General features: G+C 50.1%; 1 protein-coding gene across 2 annotated transcripts in view; it reads left to right on the forward strand.

Moving 5' to 3' along the window:
* The window catches only part of ELFN1 (extracellular leucine rich repeat and fibronectin type III domain containing 1), a 103989-nt gene extending 85287 nt beyond the window's left edge, over positions 1 to 18702 (forward strand). For both annotated transcript variants that reach the window (XM_050980302.1, XM_050980301.1), the window contains exon 4: positions 14767 to 18702. In XM_050980302.1, coding sequence (XP_050836259.1) covers positions 15206 to 17596 — 2391 coding nt within the window. In that variant the 5' untranslated portion in view covers positions 14767 to 15205 and the 3' untranslated portion in view covers positions 17597 to 18702. The remainder of the gene's footprint in view (positions 1 to 14766) is intronic.
* Positions 18703 to 18853: the final 151 nt, after the last annotated feature.

Consider the following 18853-nt stretch of genomic DNA (forward strand, 5'->3'; position numbering starts at 1 on the left):
TGTTTTTATGGACTGGCTGCTCTCTCCCCTCACAGTTCTAATTAAGTTGTATATTTTGGAAGTAAAAATGTCCTTTTGGATGATATTGGTCAGGAAAGCTCTCCAGCACCTCCAATAAAGGGCAGGGAGGAGGCAAGTGATCAAAAGCAGGCTGTAATGAGCAATCAGAGGAAAGCCCAAGGTCAGTGGGGGCAAAGGGCCCCTGTCACACTGGCTGGTGGTGCTCAGCTTGTCCCCTGCTCCTGCACACTGCCATCCCCATCACTGTAGCTGAGGATTTGGGTCTGCACTCCCTAAACACACTCTGGTGTGGAGAGACTGTCCCTGCCACGTGGGCAACACGCTTTAAATCCACACAGTGAGAGGAGGGATGCTCACCTCCCTTTAGGGAGGGGACAGACATGCCAAGACCCTTGTCCCCACTGGGGTGAGAGTATCCAGTTGCTCTGGAAGAGCTGGAAGCACTGCAGGAGTTGTCTGCAGGGAGAGACACCATGTTGGCAGCAGGCAGAGATCTGGGGCACTGATGAGAGGAAATCTAGGGCATCAAAGAGCAGAGATTGGGATAATCAAGGAGAAGAGATCTAGGGCATGGAGGAGCAGAGATGTAGGTAATCAAGGAGCTGAGATCTGGGGCATCAAAGAACAGAGATGTGGATAATCAAGGAGCAGTGATCTAGGGCAGGGAGGAGAAGGGGTCTAGGTAACCAAGGAGTGACAATCTAAGGCACCAAATGGGGTTGCTGTGGGGCATCAAGGAGAGGGGATCTGAAGCACTGAGGAGAGCTGTGCAAGAAGGAGACAGGGTTAATGTGCAGCCCTGACCAGCATTTCATAGTCCAGGGCAGAAGGGAACAAACTTCCACAAGAAACACTGCAGCACTGTAAGCTCCCAGGGCTGTCCAGGACAGCTGAGCCTCCGCTGGCAGCTCCAGGCTCCTGCAAGGAGGAACCCTGGGGCTGCTTCAACCAGCAGAAGGGAGCCTGCCTCCCCATCAGCAGGCAGCAGCAAACATGATCTGTCTGAGAAATAGAGCCACGCTAACAGTTATTGATCTATAACTTTTAACCAATTTCTTTTTTACAATATTGGGTTGCGTGCTAATATTGGCTTTTTATGGCCGGCACTAGGCAAACTCCACTCCATCAGCAAAAAACAGCTCCTGTGGGCCAATCTGCACCTCCCATTGAGCTGAGTGATAGAGGACTGGAACAATATTTTTTGACAGATCAGTTCCTGTTCAGGGTAGCGGTGGCCATTATGCAAATCGAGCTATAAGAAGTTTAAAAGTCTGGAACCATTATATTTCTTTATTTCATTAACATCAATGCAAGCAGGCAACTTAATACAACAGAGTGATCCCATTCCAGGGCTTGCACAAAATAGTCCCCCCATCATTTAACAGGACTGGTGATTTCCTCTACAGGTGCTCCCAGCAGCTGTACTGGGGCACTGAGGCATTTTTTGCATCATGCAGCTAGGAGAGGGGTGGGTGACAAATGTCTGTGAGCAGATTAGAGCACAGGAATCCTCTGCCTGAGCTGGCAGATGGCTGGGAGGGCCCTGCTCCTGGCAGCAGGCAGACATCCAGGAGGATGGGGGACAAGGAGGGGATCCATTACAAGGGTCTGATTTCCCACTGGTCCTTGGGGATCTGCTCCCCACCTTGGAGCACCTGTACAAAATCTCTTCTGTGGTTTCCCCACCCCTAATTCTCTGCATGGGCCATGAGAAGCTGCTTGGGCAGAGCTGCCCTGGAGTCACAGAGTGCACAGAGGCATGAGCACTTAGGATCCAGGTTTACAGGGCAAGGCAGCATGAGAGCATGGTGTTAAGCCCATTTCCTCCAGCCCTGGTGCTGGACACACATTTCCCTGGCACAGCAGCAATATAAGGATCTAAGCACTAATTTAATACAGGTATGATGCTATAAAGAGCAGAGATTTGTGCCCTAGCCTGTGCCCTGACACTCAGGTGGCGGCCACCCTCCTCCTCCTCCATCATTTCAGCACCACCCCAGACACAGACCTTCCCAGCCAGCCCCATCCTCCCTCATGCTCCACCCCAGCAAGGCACAGGGGCATTCACTAAAGCAGCTTTGCTGAAGAACATCCATCCCACTTTGTGTCCCCCTCAACTGAGGGGATCAGCACCTCTTTACAATCAGAGAATTAACACACAGAGCAAGGGAATGATGGGGTCCAGGGGCTCAGCCCTTGCATTAGTGCTTGAAGGAAGGGAGTGGGTGATTGCTGGTCACCCACAAAAGCCAGCAATCCTGTGAGAAGCTGATTCTTTCTCACACCCTCTTCCTGCCATGTAACTCCCACACCAGACCCAGCCACGTGCACACTCACACTTACCTATTTGCATAAATCTGGAAAATAAAGATCACAGCCTGCCACACTAATGGATCCCAGCACTACAATAGCCCCATTATAAATGGCAATGTCTTGGAGAATTACTGCTAAAGACTCTACCTTTCAGTGTTGAAACTTTTAATTGATTTTAAAATACACGATCAATCACAGTTAATCAAGGAATCATGAAGAAGCTATCGTACACAAATACACAAAGACAGCATATAAACTACAATTAATGACCACTTAAACAATGGGGAGAATGAGAATAGGATTATTTATTAGTGTTTATGGACAGTAATGGATGAAGTAATGAAGCAGTAGCACAAGGCTGTGTTAGAAGCCAAAGTTGGTGATACTTAACACCAAGTGGCCATAAGTGGATGGGTCAATGGCACAGTTTAGAGAAATCTTTTCCAAGGAAGGAGATGCCTTTCCCCTACTCTAAACACTACCATGGCCCTGCAGCTGTTGGTGGAGGTCATTCATCCTGAATGAATGATGTAAAAGGTAATTCCTGGGTTCTCACCACGAACCCCATCTCTGTCCTAGGGCCAGTCAAACCTGTCAGGTACAGCTTTGCTCTGGCAGGGGGTCCTGTAGCCCCCTAACAAAAGCACCTCTGGGCTGCCTTCAGCCAAATGCCCATCTGTCACCTGCCAGGGAGCTGTCTAGTGCAGCTAGATAATCCTGGCCTTAGTGCTAGGGGGAGAGGTCAAAAACCCAGCTGAGTGCCCTGTCCCATCCCTGGAGAGCCAATTGTTTGTGTCTCAGGGTGGCAAGAAGCCTGATGGGCCAGAGAAGGGTGAGCAAAGCAAGGGCTGGGGGTTATTTAAGCCTCAGCCAAGGACAGTGAGCTCGGGCAGGGCAAAGGAGGTAAATTCCATGGAGGCATTGTGAGGCCCCTGAGGTCTGTCCTTGTCCACAGCTCCAGGTGGTCTGTCCAGGATTTAGTACAAAAGACTATTTTGTCTAAGCTGGCTTTATTCCCACCCACGTAGCCAGAGCCCTGCAAGCCCAGAGCCAGGTGCTGCTGAGGCACACACCGACACAACCCCACCTGGGCTGCCTGCAGACCCAGTTTGCCTTTGCTGTGCTGGATCAGAACCTTTCTGTGCCTCCAAGCAATGCCTGCTGTCCCCAGGGACAGTCAGAGACACAGGGGTGTGGCATTCACACAGGGAGCAGCCTTTGCCTTCCAGCTGAGCAGTTTGCAGCTTTCCAATCGCAGATATTTGGTTCTCTAAATTAATGAGCAGCACCCAGATCCCCTGGCACACGGAGGCAGTGATGAAACAACTCCTGGTAAGGAGAAGGGGAGAGTCCAGAGGAAAGTTTGTACTGTTGCACCATTCAGTGCCACCTAACTCCAAAAGACACCCCCAGGACAATCCATGTGCTGGTGTCCCTGTAGAAAGGTGGGACTGTCCCTCCTTCCCTCCTGGGGCAGGGGTGTGGGGATATTCTTGTGCTCAGATCTTTCTGTAGTGAGATGGAAGTCTTATGCTTGAAGGAGGCTGCTTTTAGCCCTGGACTTAAACTGCTATTAGTCATCTCAGATCTCTGAAAGGGAGCTGACAGCAGGTCAGCCCCCATAACCACATCTTCCCTGGGGCTTTGGTGGGGGCAGAGGATGCTGCAGCCCCTCTCTCCCAGCCCTGCCTGCCTCCTTCCCACTGTGCTTGTGCTCGCTCGCATGGATCAATGTCTTCCTCTCCTCCACTCTCTCTTTTATTGCCTTGCAAGTTGGCCCCAGGATGTTTTATCACACCACAGCACATAATACAAATGAAAAACAAAGGGGAAAAGTTTGAATCATTTTTTTAATATATTCATCCCTGTGCTGGGGAACAATGATCCATCTGATTAAATCCGCATGCCAGAGTTTATTAAACCAGGTTGGCCTCTCGCTTTCTCTCTCCTTTAGGCAGGGACAGGCTCATTAAAATGAGCATACTCTGCTCCCTCCCCAGTGCAATCCTGCTCCACACAGTCCCTGTGCTGCTGCTATCTCAGAGGCATCACCAGGAGCTGATGGATAGGGCTCTGCAGCTCAGTTTTCCCTGGCAGCAGCACAGCAGCCGGGCTGTGTTGTGGCTTTTTGGCAAAGGGCAGGAGGTGCCTTCAGCCTCACAGCTGGTGGGAACACACATCCAAGGAAAGGCCCCTTAAAATGGGAGGGAGGTGAGGGGGCAGGGCCTGGCCACCTCTCCAGGCCTGCCCCAGCACCTGGTAGGTCATTTACCTCCTCCTGGGCTCTGTTTCCCATCTGTGAAATGGGTTTCACGGGCACTGCTTCCCCATTAGGATAATTAATGGCTACAAAGCACTTTGGATCCTGCACTAAGAATAAACCCATCAGCAATGACAAGGTGACAAGTGGGCATCTGAGACACTCTCTCCCTGGGACCAGGTCCCTGTAAGCTCCTCAGTCTGCCAGCAGCTGCTGTGCCTGCAGCTCCAGCTCCCCTTGGGTGACCTCAGGAGGGTCCCCAGCCCACGAGCCACCCTCACCAGGAGGCATTTCCAGCACTATTTGCTGCAGCTCCTCTTCTTCCTCAGGAGCCCTTCAGAGGCAACCTAAGTCTGTTCCACCCCAGCAATAACAGTGGCTTAGGCCCTGTAATCCCTCCTTTACTTGACGTTGGGTTATTTTGAGCAGGAGATTAAAGGCGATTATCTGCATCACCTGAGATGCTGCACTTTCTATCTCTACCCCCTTTCCTCCATCCCCAGGAGCTCACCCAGGCCCAGGCAAATAAACCCCTCCCTCCTTCCCATGTCCTCTGCCACATTCTTGTCTCAGGACAGCTCTCTGTCCACAGGGTGCTGCCATTTGTTGGTCCATCATCAGCCTTGCTTCCTAGATCCAGCTTCTCACCTGGCTACCCATGTGTCCTGCCCCCTGAGCCAAGTGCAGAGATGCTCCACAGGAGGGGAAGACACAGGAGGGCACCCCAGCACACTGTGGCACTAATTGGGGTTAGTTCTGGAGGCTTCTTGAGGAGGAGGTGGTAGCAGAGAGGATAAAGAAAGTTCTCCTTTGGGCACTAGGAGCTTGGCAGGGTGTGCTGGGTTCAACAGCAGATATTTACTGCCACAGCTGGAGGATGGAGAATGGTTGTTTGTTTGGGAAATCCCACACTATTAAAAAAAAAATCCAAATAGCACAGGAAAAGCACTGAAAAATGTCTGTTTCATACCCAAGGAGGAATCCCCATCACCTGGCAGCATCCAGCCATGGGCAGGGAGGTCCTTTCCAAGTTCTGGGGACCACGTGCTGCTCTCCAGCTCACTTCAGCTTGGATTTAGCAAAGCACTTGGTGCTGGTTTGAATCCCTCCCGAACCCTTGCTGAAATCAGCAGCTTTATTAAACAAAGCTCTAAACAAGCAGAGCTACGAGCAGTGACCAGAAATGTTAATTTACCTTCCTTTAGGACTGAGAGGTGCTCAAACATCCCAGTGGGGAGGAGCAGGAAGCAATCGTTCCCCTGGGAAGCAAACTCCCACACATGGCACAGCAGCAGCGTGTGTGACCTGTGCACACGTTCATGGCAAGCTCACACCTTCACGGGCTCTTTTTCCTCATTTCAGACTACACCAGCCTAGAATCCATCTGCCACCCTGGAAATTAATAGCAATCATTAAACAAAAAGAGCTGGCAAAAAGAAGCCTAAGGTGAAAAGCAGCTATTTCTGCCAGAAAAAAAATTAAAACTATTTAGACATACAGAAAGTCATTTATTACTGTGAAGTCCTCCCTCCACCTGGGGTTTAAATCTCATTACAGTTTGTCCAAAACAGATGTTACCCTTTAGCAGTAGATTATTAACAATAAACTCCAATCCTCCAAAGAGGGTAGGTGTTTTGGGTTCACTTGCTTTTTCGGCTTGGGTAACCTCCACAGGAAATGTCTGGGAAAAGGACGGGCAACCCAAACACTGGCACTGCTCCCTGCTTCTGTTGTCTTGGACTCCAAAGTTTCTTTCCCCTCCCCATATCTTCTGGACAAGCAGGGAAACACAGAGGCTCAGAGAGTGGCCACAGACCTGGCTGAGGGGCAGCCAGGATGCTGAGCAAGGGCTCTGTGTGCTGCAAGCCCTCATAACACACAGCAGCTCCTACTGCTGCTTTTCCACCATCAGTTGGGCATGTGCCCAGGCAAAACCAGTTTCTTTTGGAGTCTAGCAGGTGCACAACCCATTTTTTACAAGCTTCTCTGTGTCTGGCCACACACTTTTAGGTAGAAGGCTGTTTGGGTGAGCTTTAGGCATGCTGGAAAAAGGAAACCCAGGGGTCCCTCATGCCTGTAGCTGAGCATCCTCTGTGGGCAAAGATGGGCTTTGCTTGTTCCCACCAGTGCCTGGGCATGCTCCAGTGGGAAATCAGGTTCCTCTTGAGAGAAGCACTGCCTGGCACCATGTTTAACCAGCCAAGCCCACAGTGGGGTATCTGTGCTCTGTTTAGATTTAGCAAAATAAAAATACCTGCTCAGGAATCTTTTAATCGTGCTGTAAACATAATCAAATGAGATGTTAATATCAGCTCCAAACACATGTGGCCATCTGGCTGTCCAGCCCTCTCCCTGACCATTTCAGGTAGCAGGAGGCACATTCCCAGTGTTCTCTGCTAAATAGATGTTCTCACAGTGCCTCCCAGCCTGCCTGGGAAGGCAGTGAGAACCAGCTATTTTGGGACTGTTGATGGTGAAGCCAGTACCAGCATCTCAGGGCTGCCTCAGAAAACTCTTTTTTCTGTCTGTACAATTTTTCCTGCACCCCAAGGGAAGCATCAAGAGCTCTCCTGGGCTGTGTATGTCTGTGAGTACTTATTGCTGAAGAGAAGATTTCCTTCAGCACAGCACATCTCAGGCCTTGAGGCTTTCCAGCTTCTACCCAGTCCTTTCATGGAACCCTGAGGAGAGCCCCAAGAAATCAGTGTGCTCACCTCCCTGCAGGTGCAGGGTATTCTTGGGATGAATCTGTTGCACATCCTTTCACCTTGTGTCAAAAGCATGATGGAATAACTGCAGGGGCTCTGCTGGTGGGAAGAAAGGGCTGTAATTCATGGCTGAAATTAAGCCATTAAAGAGCAGCTGAGGTGAATAAATGCACACAGTTATCTTGTGGACTCTGCCCTCTGCCAGAGGGTGCAGTCACTGCTGCCTCACATCCCTGTGCCCCATCATGTGTTAATCTGCACCAGCCCCTCATCCTCTCACTTCCACCCCAGACCCAGCTGGAACACAGACCTGCAACATCCAGGCCATCACCACCAGGCTGGGACCACTGACCCACCTCCCAAATATCCAGATAAATGGATATTTGTTTGTAGCCTGGCTGTCTGACCCATGAGGAGTGTCCTATTAAAAAAAAAATAATAAAATGGTGAGTGCATATTTCCACTGCTCAAACAGCAGACCCACAGCTTGGTAAACTGTATTTCTGTAGAAACACAGCATCTGTTTGGGTTAAGAGGGCAGGGTTGGAAATGTTGATGAGGACCTGGGTTGACCTAGGGAAGGGTCTCCTCCAAGAGGGGACCAAGGTGAGCTGCTCCAGCAGAGCCACCTGCAGGAGCAGGGCTGTGATGGGGAAGCTGGATGTGAAGGTGGTCATGCTTGGTTTCTTCTGCAATGCTGTTATCCTGAATAAACATTAGATTGGTTTTGGAGGGCTGCCCAGATGATCATTAACCTTCTCCTGGCCCCTGACAAGAAGTCAGCCTGCAGCACTGAGCTAAAATTAGGCTTGTAGGGCACTGGGGCTTGCCAGATATAGCAATATGTGGGCAGAACCCCCCTTCAGAAAGTGGATAGCCAGAGGGTCCAGCCTTAAGCTGGGCTCCTCAGCTCCAGAGGACCATTGAAATCACAAGATAACCTGCATTGGAAGAGACATCTGAAAGTCTCCAACCAGAAAAGCAGAACCAGCTTCCAAGGTGAGCGAGTCAGTGAGAGGTTAGCAGAGGTATTTGCTTACAGCACAGACAGAGCAATTCCTGTGTGCAGGACACGTGCTGAGGGAAGGGTGGATTCTGTTCTGCCTAGCCAGAGATCACAGACCATTACCATGAAGTTCTTCATGAGCTGTGTGTTTTCTTGTCCATCTCAGCATTCAGCATCACAGCCTACCTAGAAACTGTGATGTTGCACAGAGTCCCCTTCCCAGGGGAAGGGCAGGACAGAGGGGGAAGTGTTCTTCTGCAAATGCAGCCATAAAAATATCAGGTGAAAAAGACACTTGCACCTCTAAAAATAATTTCTAACAACTCACCATTTCACAGATCCATCACCAGATTTTCCCTCGTGTAAAAGTGGGTTTCCCCATCTGGGAGGCAAAGGGTTATGCAGGCTTCCTGCAAAGATAAATTAATGAATGAAAGCAGTAAAGCCCTTTTCCAAAGAGCAGCAAAGGTCTGAGCAAGGATGACAATGCAGGGGAGACAAGGCTCAGCTCTGATTGTCTCTGCTGAGGAACACCAGCAGCTCCACATCCCAGTGTGGGGCTGGCTCCCTCCATGGCATCAGAGCTGGAAAAACATCCTTTGATCTTCAGCACTATTTAGAGGGAAAAGGGGACTCTTGCTTCCACACCAGACCTCTGCTTTTCCCCAGACTACCATCAGCATAGCCATCCCATAATGAAGCTGTGATTCAGACTGATTACTTCTAAGGAAAAATCCCATCAAGAAACTACTAGAGAGGCTTTCTCCCATGGAAACACATCTTTCTTATTGCTAGAGTGGTACCTGATCAGAGCTCTTACTTCTCTACATTCCCTAAAATGTTTTTCCTCTTCACCTTCCCCTAACTCTCTCTCTCTCTCATCACATTTCTCAGCTCCTTGAGGGCTCAGCTGCTCTGTCAGGGGCTGGAGCTGATGTTCCACTGCAGCTCGTGCTGATGTTTTGGAAGGCTGGTTTAATGCACAGGTACCCCAGCTGGGCTTAAGAGGTTGCTCACCAAGAAGATCATTTATGCATTTACTTAAACTCAGCAGAGGCTTCTGCTCAGCAGCCCACAGCAGCATGAGATGGGGTTGTCATCTCAACAGACCCTGGAAACCAAGCAGCATGAGATGGATGTAAATGATTTCAGACTGCAGCTGAGTAACAGCAGAATAGTCTTATTTTCTGAAATCCCAAGAGTTTGTCTTGAAAATGTTGTCATTTTAGACCAGAATTTATTTTGCCATATTAAAAAAGGTTCTTTAAGATGTTTGTGCAAAGAAGATCTGTTCTGGCCATTCCCAGGCTGCAGCTCTGGGCTCATCCTGGCTTTTGGAGGGAGGCACAGTGCCTTTGAACTAGGGCTCCCCTCAGACACTGCAGCACCAAAGTTTGCTGCTAAATTAAATGGGATTGAATATCAGCTTCCACTAAAGATCATAACTTTTCCAATCAAGGTTAAAATAGGAGTAAGCCAAGGAGAGATTGGCCCCAGCACCATACAGAGCCCAAGAGTGTTGACACACTGGTAATATTAATGTTCCTGTATAGAGACCAAGCATGGAATTTCTCTTTGCTTCTCCCAGTGTCTCCCAGAAAAGTGATCTCTTTGCCATCCCTCCCACCTGGATACTTGTCATGCATTCTGTGACCTCCCAGAGTCCCAGTAGGAGCTATCCTGGATGCAGTGCTGGGCACTTCTCTCTCAGGCTCCCCTTCACCTTTGTGCTTCTTTCCTTCTTAATCTCTCCTCAAACCTCAGTGGAAAATTTATCTCTTCTCCCTTGCCTGTTTTTCTTAAATAATAAATAATAGCAGGAGAGAGAATAGAATTGACTGGAGAACTCTATTATCTGACACTGTGAGGCATTTGGGAATAAGGTTGGGATGCACAAAATGCTGCCTAAGCCCTGTCAGTGAAGGGACCAGGATATCTGGATATAAAATGAACTTGAATTTTACAGGCCTGAACATTTTTGTGATCCAGGGAGGTTTTGATTCTGACCAACATCACCCAGTAGGAGTCATGGAGCAAAGACCAGGAGTATGAAAGAGGGGAAATCTGCCTGGAAGCCTCCTTTCCCCACCTGACATATACAGGAGGGACATTAGCTATTTACAGGTGATTTCATCACTATTGAAGGTTTCATCTGCCATCTTGGAGCTGCCTCTCCATATTATCTTACACATAATGGAGAACCAAGGTTGACTTTAAAATCTGGTTTCTGTTAGCCAAATTTTCCCTCCCCTTCTGTTTGGGTGACCAAACACTCCCGTTTGTAATGTACCACTCCCATTTTCCTCTGGCTCTCTTTGGGGATAACTTTTTGATAAAACAGCCCAAGTGGCTGTGAAAGGAGACCTAAGAGAAGCTGGAGATGGAGCAGCTAGGGAAAAGGAAGTGGTGGAGATGCAGAAATGCCAAGGAGAGGAGCACTGCTGTGTGTACACACGCACACGCATGCGTAATCTTGTGTTCCCTCAGTAAATGTAATCCACAGTTTGAAATAACTCATTCAGTAGAATAACAAAATTAGGAACTGAGTGCCAGCTCTCTTCCCAGCCCCCACAGCTGCTTTGTTTGCTTCCTTGCAGCTGCTGCTCTGGTTTGATTTTCCAAGATGCCATTAGTTGGGAAATGGAAGCAAAAACTTCCCATTCAGCTTGCACTGGTTTTTTAAGCTCCAGCTTTTCCTTTTTCTTTCCACCTCCTTGCTATGGGTTTTCAGCCAGGATAAGGATGCTGCTGCTCATCAGGACAGGCTGCAGCCTCAAAATTCCAGCCATCCCTCTTTGCTGCTGGGCTGCTGACAGGGACCAGGGCTGGAGAAGCAGAGTTGGGTAGGAGGGCAGCTAATCAGGACTGAGGATTAGCATGGATCTGGGCTCCAGCAGAGATGTTGGGTATCAGAGGCAATGTGCAGGAGGAGCAAGAGTCAGGGAGTTGTCATTGCCCCTTTGCTGGCCTCTGTTAGGCACAAAAACCCAGCATCATCTCAGCTGGTCAAACCATTCTGCCTCCTGAGAGCAGAAGGAAAGGGAATTACAGCAGTGTCTGCAGGGCCCAGGAAACACTGCAGGAATGGTGCAGGAATTTCCTGGAGGGCTACCATGGCCTTGTCATGGATGTGGCCTGTTGTCATTGTCACCATGGGGCCACACTTCAAGATTTTCCGTCTGAGATTAAACCCATCATTCCAGAACATTTCTATTGTCATTCCACACTCTCTTCATTCCTACCTTTTGCTTCGTTCTCCAGCAGCAAAAGAAACCCCCAAATTGCCACTTTCCTGGTTGCTTTTCATGTGAGAGTTTTGCTGGTTGATTCCCAGGTTTTCTCAGCACTGTGGGGGTTCAGAGGTCTGGAAAAAGTGATGTTCAATTGTGTTACCAGGAGAATAAACTCAGGAGAAGTGGGCAAAGATGAATCAGGCAGGAAGGAGAGTTGGACCACTAGATCCTGGCAAGATGCTTGGTGCTGGTGTTACTTGGGCACACACCCACACCCACCACGGGCTGGGATGGAGGCTCTCAGAGCCAGCAAGATGAACAATTATGCCTTTTGTGCAAAGCAACAAGACCCACTTCTCCACTCACCAGTCATGTCCTGAGAATCTAATAAAAAGGGAGATTAGCCCCTCTTTCCTCTCTCACATCTCCTTAATGCTGTCATTTTATTCACACTTTGTAAAGCAAATAAACCAGCAAATTGCTTGCTTTAATGAGCTGAAATTAAACTCGGGCTGCTGATAAAATGCCTTTTCTCCTTTCTGTTGTTGGGAAGGACCTGGCTGATAGGCAATGTATGGGAAATAAGAGAAAACATACACTGGGAGACTTACTGAAAATTTTTGAGTCATTTACTGCTGCTCCTCTTCACCCCCAACACCTCCAATTAGATGGGGGAAGCACAAGGGTGCTCTAGGGGAAGGCTGTGGGGGATCAGCCTGGCAAGATCTGTGGGGAGTCTGTCTCTGCTCCTTGCCCATGAATGGTCCCACAGCACGAATTTCCTCTGTGAGGAAAAGGCTGCTTTGGCTCTGCAGAGCCTTCCCAAACACAGGCTTGCCCAGACAGGGTGGTTGGGTCACAATGGGAGATAGAGGGGACAGAATAAATGTTTGCTGAAGAGAATATGCCAATGTATCCCTTCCTGCTGCCTGTGCTGGGTTTGGCAGGGCTTCCCTTGCCACAGGTCCGTGGAGGAGGACAGGGAGATGCTGGGACAGGGAAGTGCCACCCCAAAGGGACAACATAAACCATTGCTTATGGCTCTGCAGGCCAGGAATACCCTCATCCCACACCCTTAGGGGCAATGCACACCCCCACAGGATGCAGGAGGAGCTGGACACCAGGCTGCTCCCTGTGGCAGAGGAAAGCTGGCCCACCTAGAGAGAAAGTCTCCACCTGCAATACAATGGGTGTGCTGGGATTTTCACCCCAACAAGAGGAGCTCAGGGCACTTTGCTTCAGTCTCCCCCCACCCCATGAAGTGCTATCATTATCTCACAGTACCAGAGAGGAGGCTGGAGTGCAGGGAGGTTAATTGAGTTGTCTAACACCAGAGGGATGCAGCAGCAGACGTGTTTCAGTCTGGCACTGCAGCCTGTGTCTCTCTGGGGGTGGCAAGGGGGGGCACTCACCTGCAATCTGCCAGGGAGCACAGTCCCACTTCCCTTCCTGGCTCCAAGGACTCAGCTGTGCTAAAATGGACTTGCAAGTATTGCCAGAGCATCTCAGGGCAGTGGCAGCACACGGAGGAAAAGGTGGCTGGAAAGTCTCATGTGCAGAGAGCTGATGTGAGAGAAGGTCTTGTCATTCATGTGATGGAAACACAACTGTCACCAGGGAACAGACTCATTGGTCACCATCCAACCAAATAAACTGTTTTACTGCTTATTATTACTGGCCTGTTTACCAAGGCACAAACTGAATGGTGGGCAGGGGTCTCTGCAGTGAAATAGGGTCTCCTTTCCTGCCTGGTATTGTGACTGGAAAAGAACCTGATTTCTTTGGGACAAGGGTCAGAGTACACATCTGCCTCTGAACAATCAGCCCCACACAATTTTAAGGTATGTAGCACCAAGAACAGTCCAGCCTGGGCACTATAAAATGGCCTGGAAAACTCTTTCTGGGTTTATACTGTTTTTCAGATTTAATGAAAGAAAATTTGGATGTAAGATGTGACCCTATCTCCTTCTCAACTTCTCAAGAAACCTGCAGTTCTTACCAGCCATGTTTCCAAGGAGTATTGGAGGTGCCTTCCCTGGCTTCTACAGTCTGCCCTTGGACAAGGGAGACAAACAGTGTTCCTGTTCCCAAAAAAGTTCAAAGAAGGATTTTTCTAGATAGGCCATGATGATTTCTTTCCATCTGTGGGCAACTCCACCTCTGCTACAACATCTCACTGCCCAGAGTTCCATTTGGCAGTAGAGATATCCACAGATGATGTCTGCAATATCTTGTGGGAAAGCATCACCCAGGAGCTGCTGGTGCTCATGCATTTCCCACCTCTCTGCTTTTGCCTTCCCTAAGAAATCAGAAAAAGAAGTGAAAGCTGTCCATGGAAACTTATGCTTAGTCAAAATTTAGGGGGAAAAAAAATGGAAAATGTGAGCCAGAAGTTAGTTTCTCTGTGGGGAGTGAGGCTGCTGGAAGTCCCACAGGTTTGTGTCTAGTGAAGACTTTTCCTAGCCTTCAAACAGCTGTTTCTGGCTGGGGAGGGAAGGTCTTGCTCCACCCCCTGCAAATGCTCTTGTTATGCCACTGAATGTTTGCTGGTTTTTCACACCTCTGCATCATTTTACCTGGGAGGGAGAGCCTTGGAGAAAAGCAACAACACCCAGCAGGCAGGGACAAGGACACTGAGTGGTTCACAACCACACCAATGGGTTTTGCAAAGGTTCCCAGAAACAGGACAAGCATTTGATGCTGGGCTGCATCCCAGATGCCACATGGCAGTGCAGGCAGAGAGACACGGTGTCCTCAACCAGCACCCCTTGTGTGGGCACTGCTGCTGCACACACCAGCACATGAGATAGTCAGGATTCCCCTCAGCAAAACGCTGCAGCATCAAATCTACGTCAGAGCGAGTTGTCTAGACTTCATCTGCTCTCAGCAGAGAGGAACAGACACTTCTGGGGCATCACTCCTCTTCTCCTCAGGTAGACACCTAAATAGGTCAGACAAATGGTGTGCTGGATGTGTGTTGGTCTCTCAACTGCCAAAAAAGTGATGCAGGACAAGGGTGACCTCAATCGTCGTGATCACCTCTCCTTGTGCTGCCAAACAGTGCTGGTGGCAGCCAAATAAACCAAAGGCTTCTTGAAAGGTGGTTGCCAGAATGAGAAGGCGAGTGCCTGACTAAGAGGGGAGGTGGATGGATCTCCAACACCTCTGACTGCTGACTGTCTTTTCCTTTGTGCTAAGTTTGTGCTTGTGTTTTGTTTTGAGCAGGTGAGCCGGGGGACTGAGCAGGGACAGCCAAACACACGGAGGCACAGGGAGATGGGGACCAGCGCCACGATGTGCAGCAAAAAGAAAACGAGGAGAAGTACTATAAAAAATGAGAGGAAGGCTTGTCTCTAAGCCTGAACAACTCCTCTGCACAGGCGCTTAACTTCATGATTCCCTCCTCGAGATGCCAGAGGCTTGGTGATGTGGGACCAGCCTCAGCCACCAAGGCCTTGGTAGCAGCCCCTGGCTGCTGGCTGCCGAGCACCGTGGGCACCGAGGTCCGCTTTCTCCACGAACGCTTCCCTCCCGTCTCTGAGCCATGAGGAGAAGGGAGAGGCAAGCAAAGCTGCCAAAGGAGCACTAGCCCACACCTTCCCAGCCCCTGTCCTGTTCCCCGCTTCCAGCAGACCAGGAGCCCTTCTCCGTGCTGCCCTTCCAGATGGCAGGTCGCCGGTGGGCCGCGACGTCAGCCCTCTGCATGTGCGTGGCGGCCGTGTCCCTCCTGCACGCCGGCGGGGTGCGGGCAGACTGCTGGCTCATCGAGGGGGACAAGGGCTTCGTCTGGTTGGCCATCTGCAGCCAAAACCAGCCCCCCTACGAGTCCATCCCCCAGCAGATCAACAGCACCATCGTGGACTTGCGGCTGAACGACAACAAGATCAAGAGCGTGCAGTACGCCTCGCTCAGCCGCTTCGGCAACCTGACATACCTCAACCTGACGAAGAACGAGATCTCCTACATCGAGGACGGTGCCTTTTCAGGACAGTTCAACCTCCAGGTGCTGCAGCTGGGTTACAACCGACTGAGGAATCTCACCGAGGGCATCCTCCGGGGCCTGGGGAAGCTGGAGTACCTCTATCTCCAGGCCAACCTCATCGAGACCGTCACCCCCAATGCCTTCTGGGAGTGCCCCAACATAGTGAACATTGACCTGTCCATGAACAGGATCCAGAGACTGGACAGCAACACTTTTCGGGGCCTAAACAAGCTCTCTGTCTGTGAACTCTACAGTAACCCCTTCTACTGCTCCTGCGAGCTCCTGGGCTTCCTGCAATGGCTGGAGGCTTTCACCAACATGACACGCACCTACGACCGGATGCAGTGCGACTCCCCACCCGACTACATGGGCTACTACTTGTTAGGCCAAGGCAGGACTGGCTACCGCAATGCTCTGAGCATGCTCTCTTCCCTTTGCACTGGTGGCTCCTACACTGTGATCCCTCGTTTTATCCCTCCCAGGTACCAGGTGACCACGGTGCCCTCCGAAAGCCCCTGCTCCGAGGAGGAGTGCTCCTCCGGCGACGGCACGACGCCGCAGTTCTCCCTGTTCACGCCCATCGGTGAGACGGAGGTGCGCCCCAACATCCAGGTGAAACACCTCAACCACAACTCGGCCGTCCTCACCGTGCAGATCCCCTACCCCTTCAGCAAGATGTACATCCTCTCCCAGTTCGAAAACGGCTTCTCCTCCATGATCACCAAGCTCAGGAAGAAGGAGGAGAACATCACCGTGAGCAACCTAGTAGCACAAAGAGATTACACCTACTGTGTAGTCTCTGTTCACCAGTACTCCAAGTACAACCACACCTGCGTCACCATCACCCCCACCAGACCCAACCGCAAGGAGCCGGTGCCCACCCCTTCCACTGCCACCCATTACATCATGACAATCCTGGGCTGTCTCTTTGGCATGGTGATTGTCCTGGGCGTGGTGTATTACTGCCTCCGGAAGAGGCGCCAGCAGGAGGAGAAGCACAAAAAGGCTGCCGGCAGCATGAAGAAGACCATCATCGAGCTGAAGTATGGGCCAGAAATGGAGACCACCAGCATCACCCAGCTGTCCCAGGGACAGATACTGGCGGGGGAGACAGTGACCCGCATCCCTTACCTACCTTCTGCTGGCGAGGTCGAGCAGTACAAGCTGATTGAGAGCAGCGAGACCCCCAAGGCCACCAAGGGCAACTACATGGAAGTGAGGACGGGAGAGCAGCCTGAGAGGCGAGACTGTGAGCTGTCCCTGCCGCCAGACACGCAGGGCTCTGTGGCTGAGATCTCCACCATTGCCAAGGAGGTGGACAAGGTGAACCAGATCATCAACAACTGCATCGATGCCTTGAAATCTGAGTCCACCTCCTTCCAAGGGGTGAAGTCGGGGGCAGTGTCCACGGTGGAGCCCCAGCTGGTGCTCTTGTCAGAGCAGATCCCCAGCAAGCACGGATTCCTTTCCCCCGTCTACAAGGAAAGCTACAACCACCCTCTCCAGCGACACCACAGCATGGAGGCGGCCCCCAAACGCTCCAGCACCTCTTCCAGCGGCTCCATACGGAGCCCCAGGTCCTACCGCTCCGAGGGATCGGGCCACAAATCCGAAGCCAAATACATCGAGAAGACTTCCCCCACCACCGACACCATCCTCACTGTGACGCCGGCTGCGGCCATCCTGCGGGCAGAGGCGGAGAAGATCCGCCAGTACAGCGAGCACCGGCACTCGTACCCCAGCTCGCACCCGGGGGAGCAGCACGACAGCATGGGTGGGCGCAAGCCCTCCATCCTGGAGCCTCTGACCCGCCCTCGCCCCAGAGACCTGGCCTACTCCCAGCTTTCGCCCCAGTATCACAACCTGAGCTACACCTCCAGCCCAGAGTACACCTGCAAACCATCGCACAGCATCTGGGAGCGCTTCAAACTCAACCGCAAGCGGCACAAAGACGAGGAGGAGTACATGGCAGCCGGCCACGCCCTACGCAAAAAGGTCCAGTTTGCCAAAGACGAGGATCTCCACGACATCTTAGACTACTGGAAGGGCGTCTCTGCCCAGCAAAAGTCCTGAGTCCTCACACAACTCGTGACTTAACACACTAACTGGACCGAAAGAAATCCGCAGCAGCTATTTTTATTCAGACTGTCTTTGAAACAAAATAAAATTAAAAAAAAAAAAAAAAAAAAAAAGAGAGTCAATAAAAAAATTAAAAGAGAGAACAAATAATGAAAAATCTATAAATATTCTATATAATATATACAGTGAGATATTAAAATGTCCTCACATTGGTGAGACATGCACCAAATTTGAACACAAACTTTGCAAACAAACTGTGGAGTGGGAAAAAAAAAAGTTTTGTTTCACTTTGATTTTTTAAAAAAAAATATAAGAAAAAAGAAAAAATTGAATACAAAATGAAAATGAAAGAGCGGGCAGAGAGCTGAGGTCTGGCGTTTTCCAATATTGCATTGCATGAGTCCCTATTCCGTGATTTTGTGGATTCTTTGTGAACAGTTTGTGTTCTTCCTTCCTTCCCTTCCAAAATCAACAGCGACAAAAACAGCAACAAAAACCAAAAAGAGACCAGAAGGAGCTCCATCTTTTGGGCTGTTTTTGCAAACGGAGTCTTCCAGTTTAGACTTTTACCCGGCTGAAGGCCCGTTCACATTTTCACTCACTAAGAGGTTTTACCACACATTGCATTGTAAACCGAAGTCGTTAATTGTACAGAGAAAATTTCTATATTTGCAATGTTTGCTGTATAATGAGAGAGAGAGAGAGGAGAAAAAAAACAATACTACATCTACTAAAAAAAAAATATATATATCTCTATATTCACCTGTTTGTACCAGGTTTTAATCATGGATTTTAGAGAAAGAGATGGAGTTTTGTTTGAAGGACTTTTTTGTTGGTTGGTTGGTTGATGGGATATCTTTTGAAGGGGGGAGTGTTTGGATTTCTAAGTGTTTTGTTTTGATTTCTTCCACCAATTGTCTGTGTCCAAGTGCTCATCACTTCCAAGTGCATTGAAGCAAAAAGCTCATACCCAGGAAAATAGAATCCCTCACCTTATTCCAGGTGGGAGACCATCACCACCAGGAAGTGGGAGGGGGATGAGAAGTGAAGGGCTCTTGGATGAGCGGGTGCCACCATGCAGTGGGGTTTCTCCTTAAAATCAGAAGGTATTGGTCTCTGCCCCTAAACAGATGTGCCTGGGCAGTGGTGGCCCTTGGGACCAGCCACTGAGGGGTGGATTATCCCCCCACTTTCAGGGTGGGGAGCCAGTGATGGGTTAGAGCACAAAGCCTCCTGCTGTCCTGGGGAGAA

The sequence above is a fragment of the Serinus canaria genome, chromosome 14 (genome assembly GCF_022539315.1).
Source record: "Serinus canaria isolate serCan28SL12 chromosome 14, serCan2020, whole genome shotgun sequence".
Taxonomy (NCBI): Eukaryota; Metazoa; Chordata; class Aves; order Passeriformes; family Fringillidae; genus Serinus; species Serinus canaria.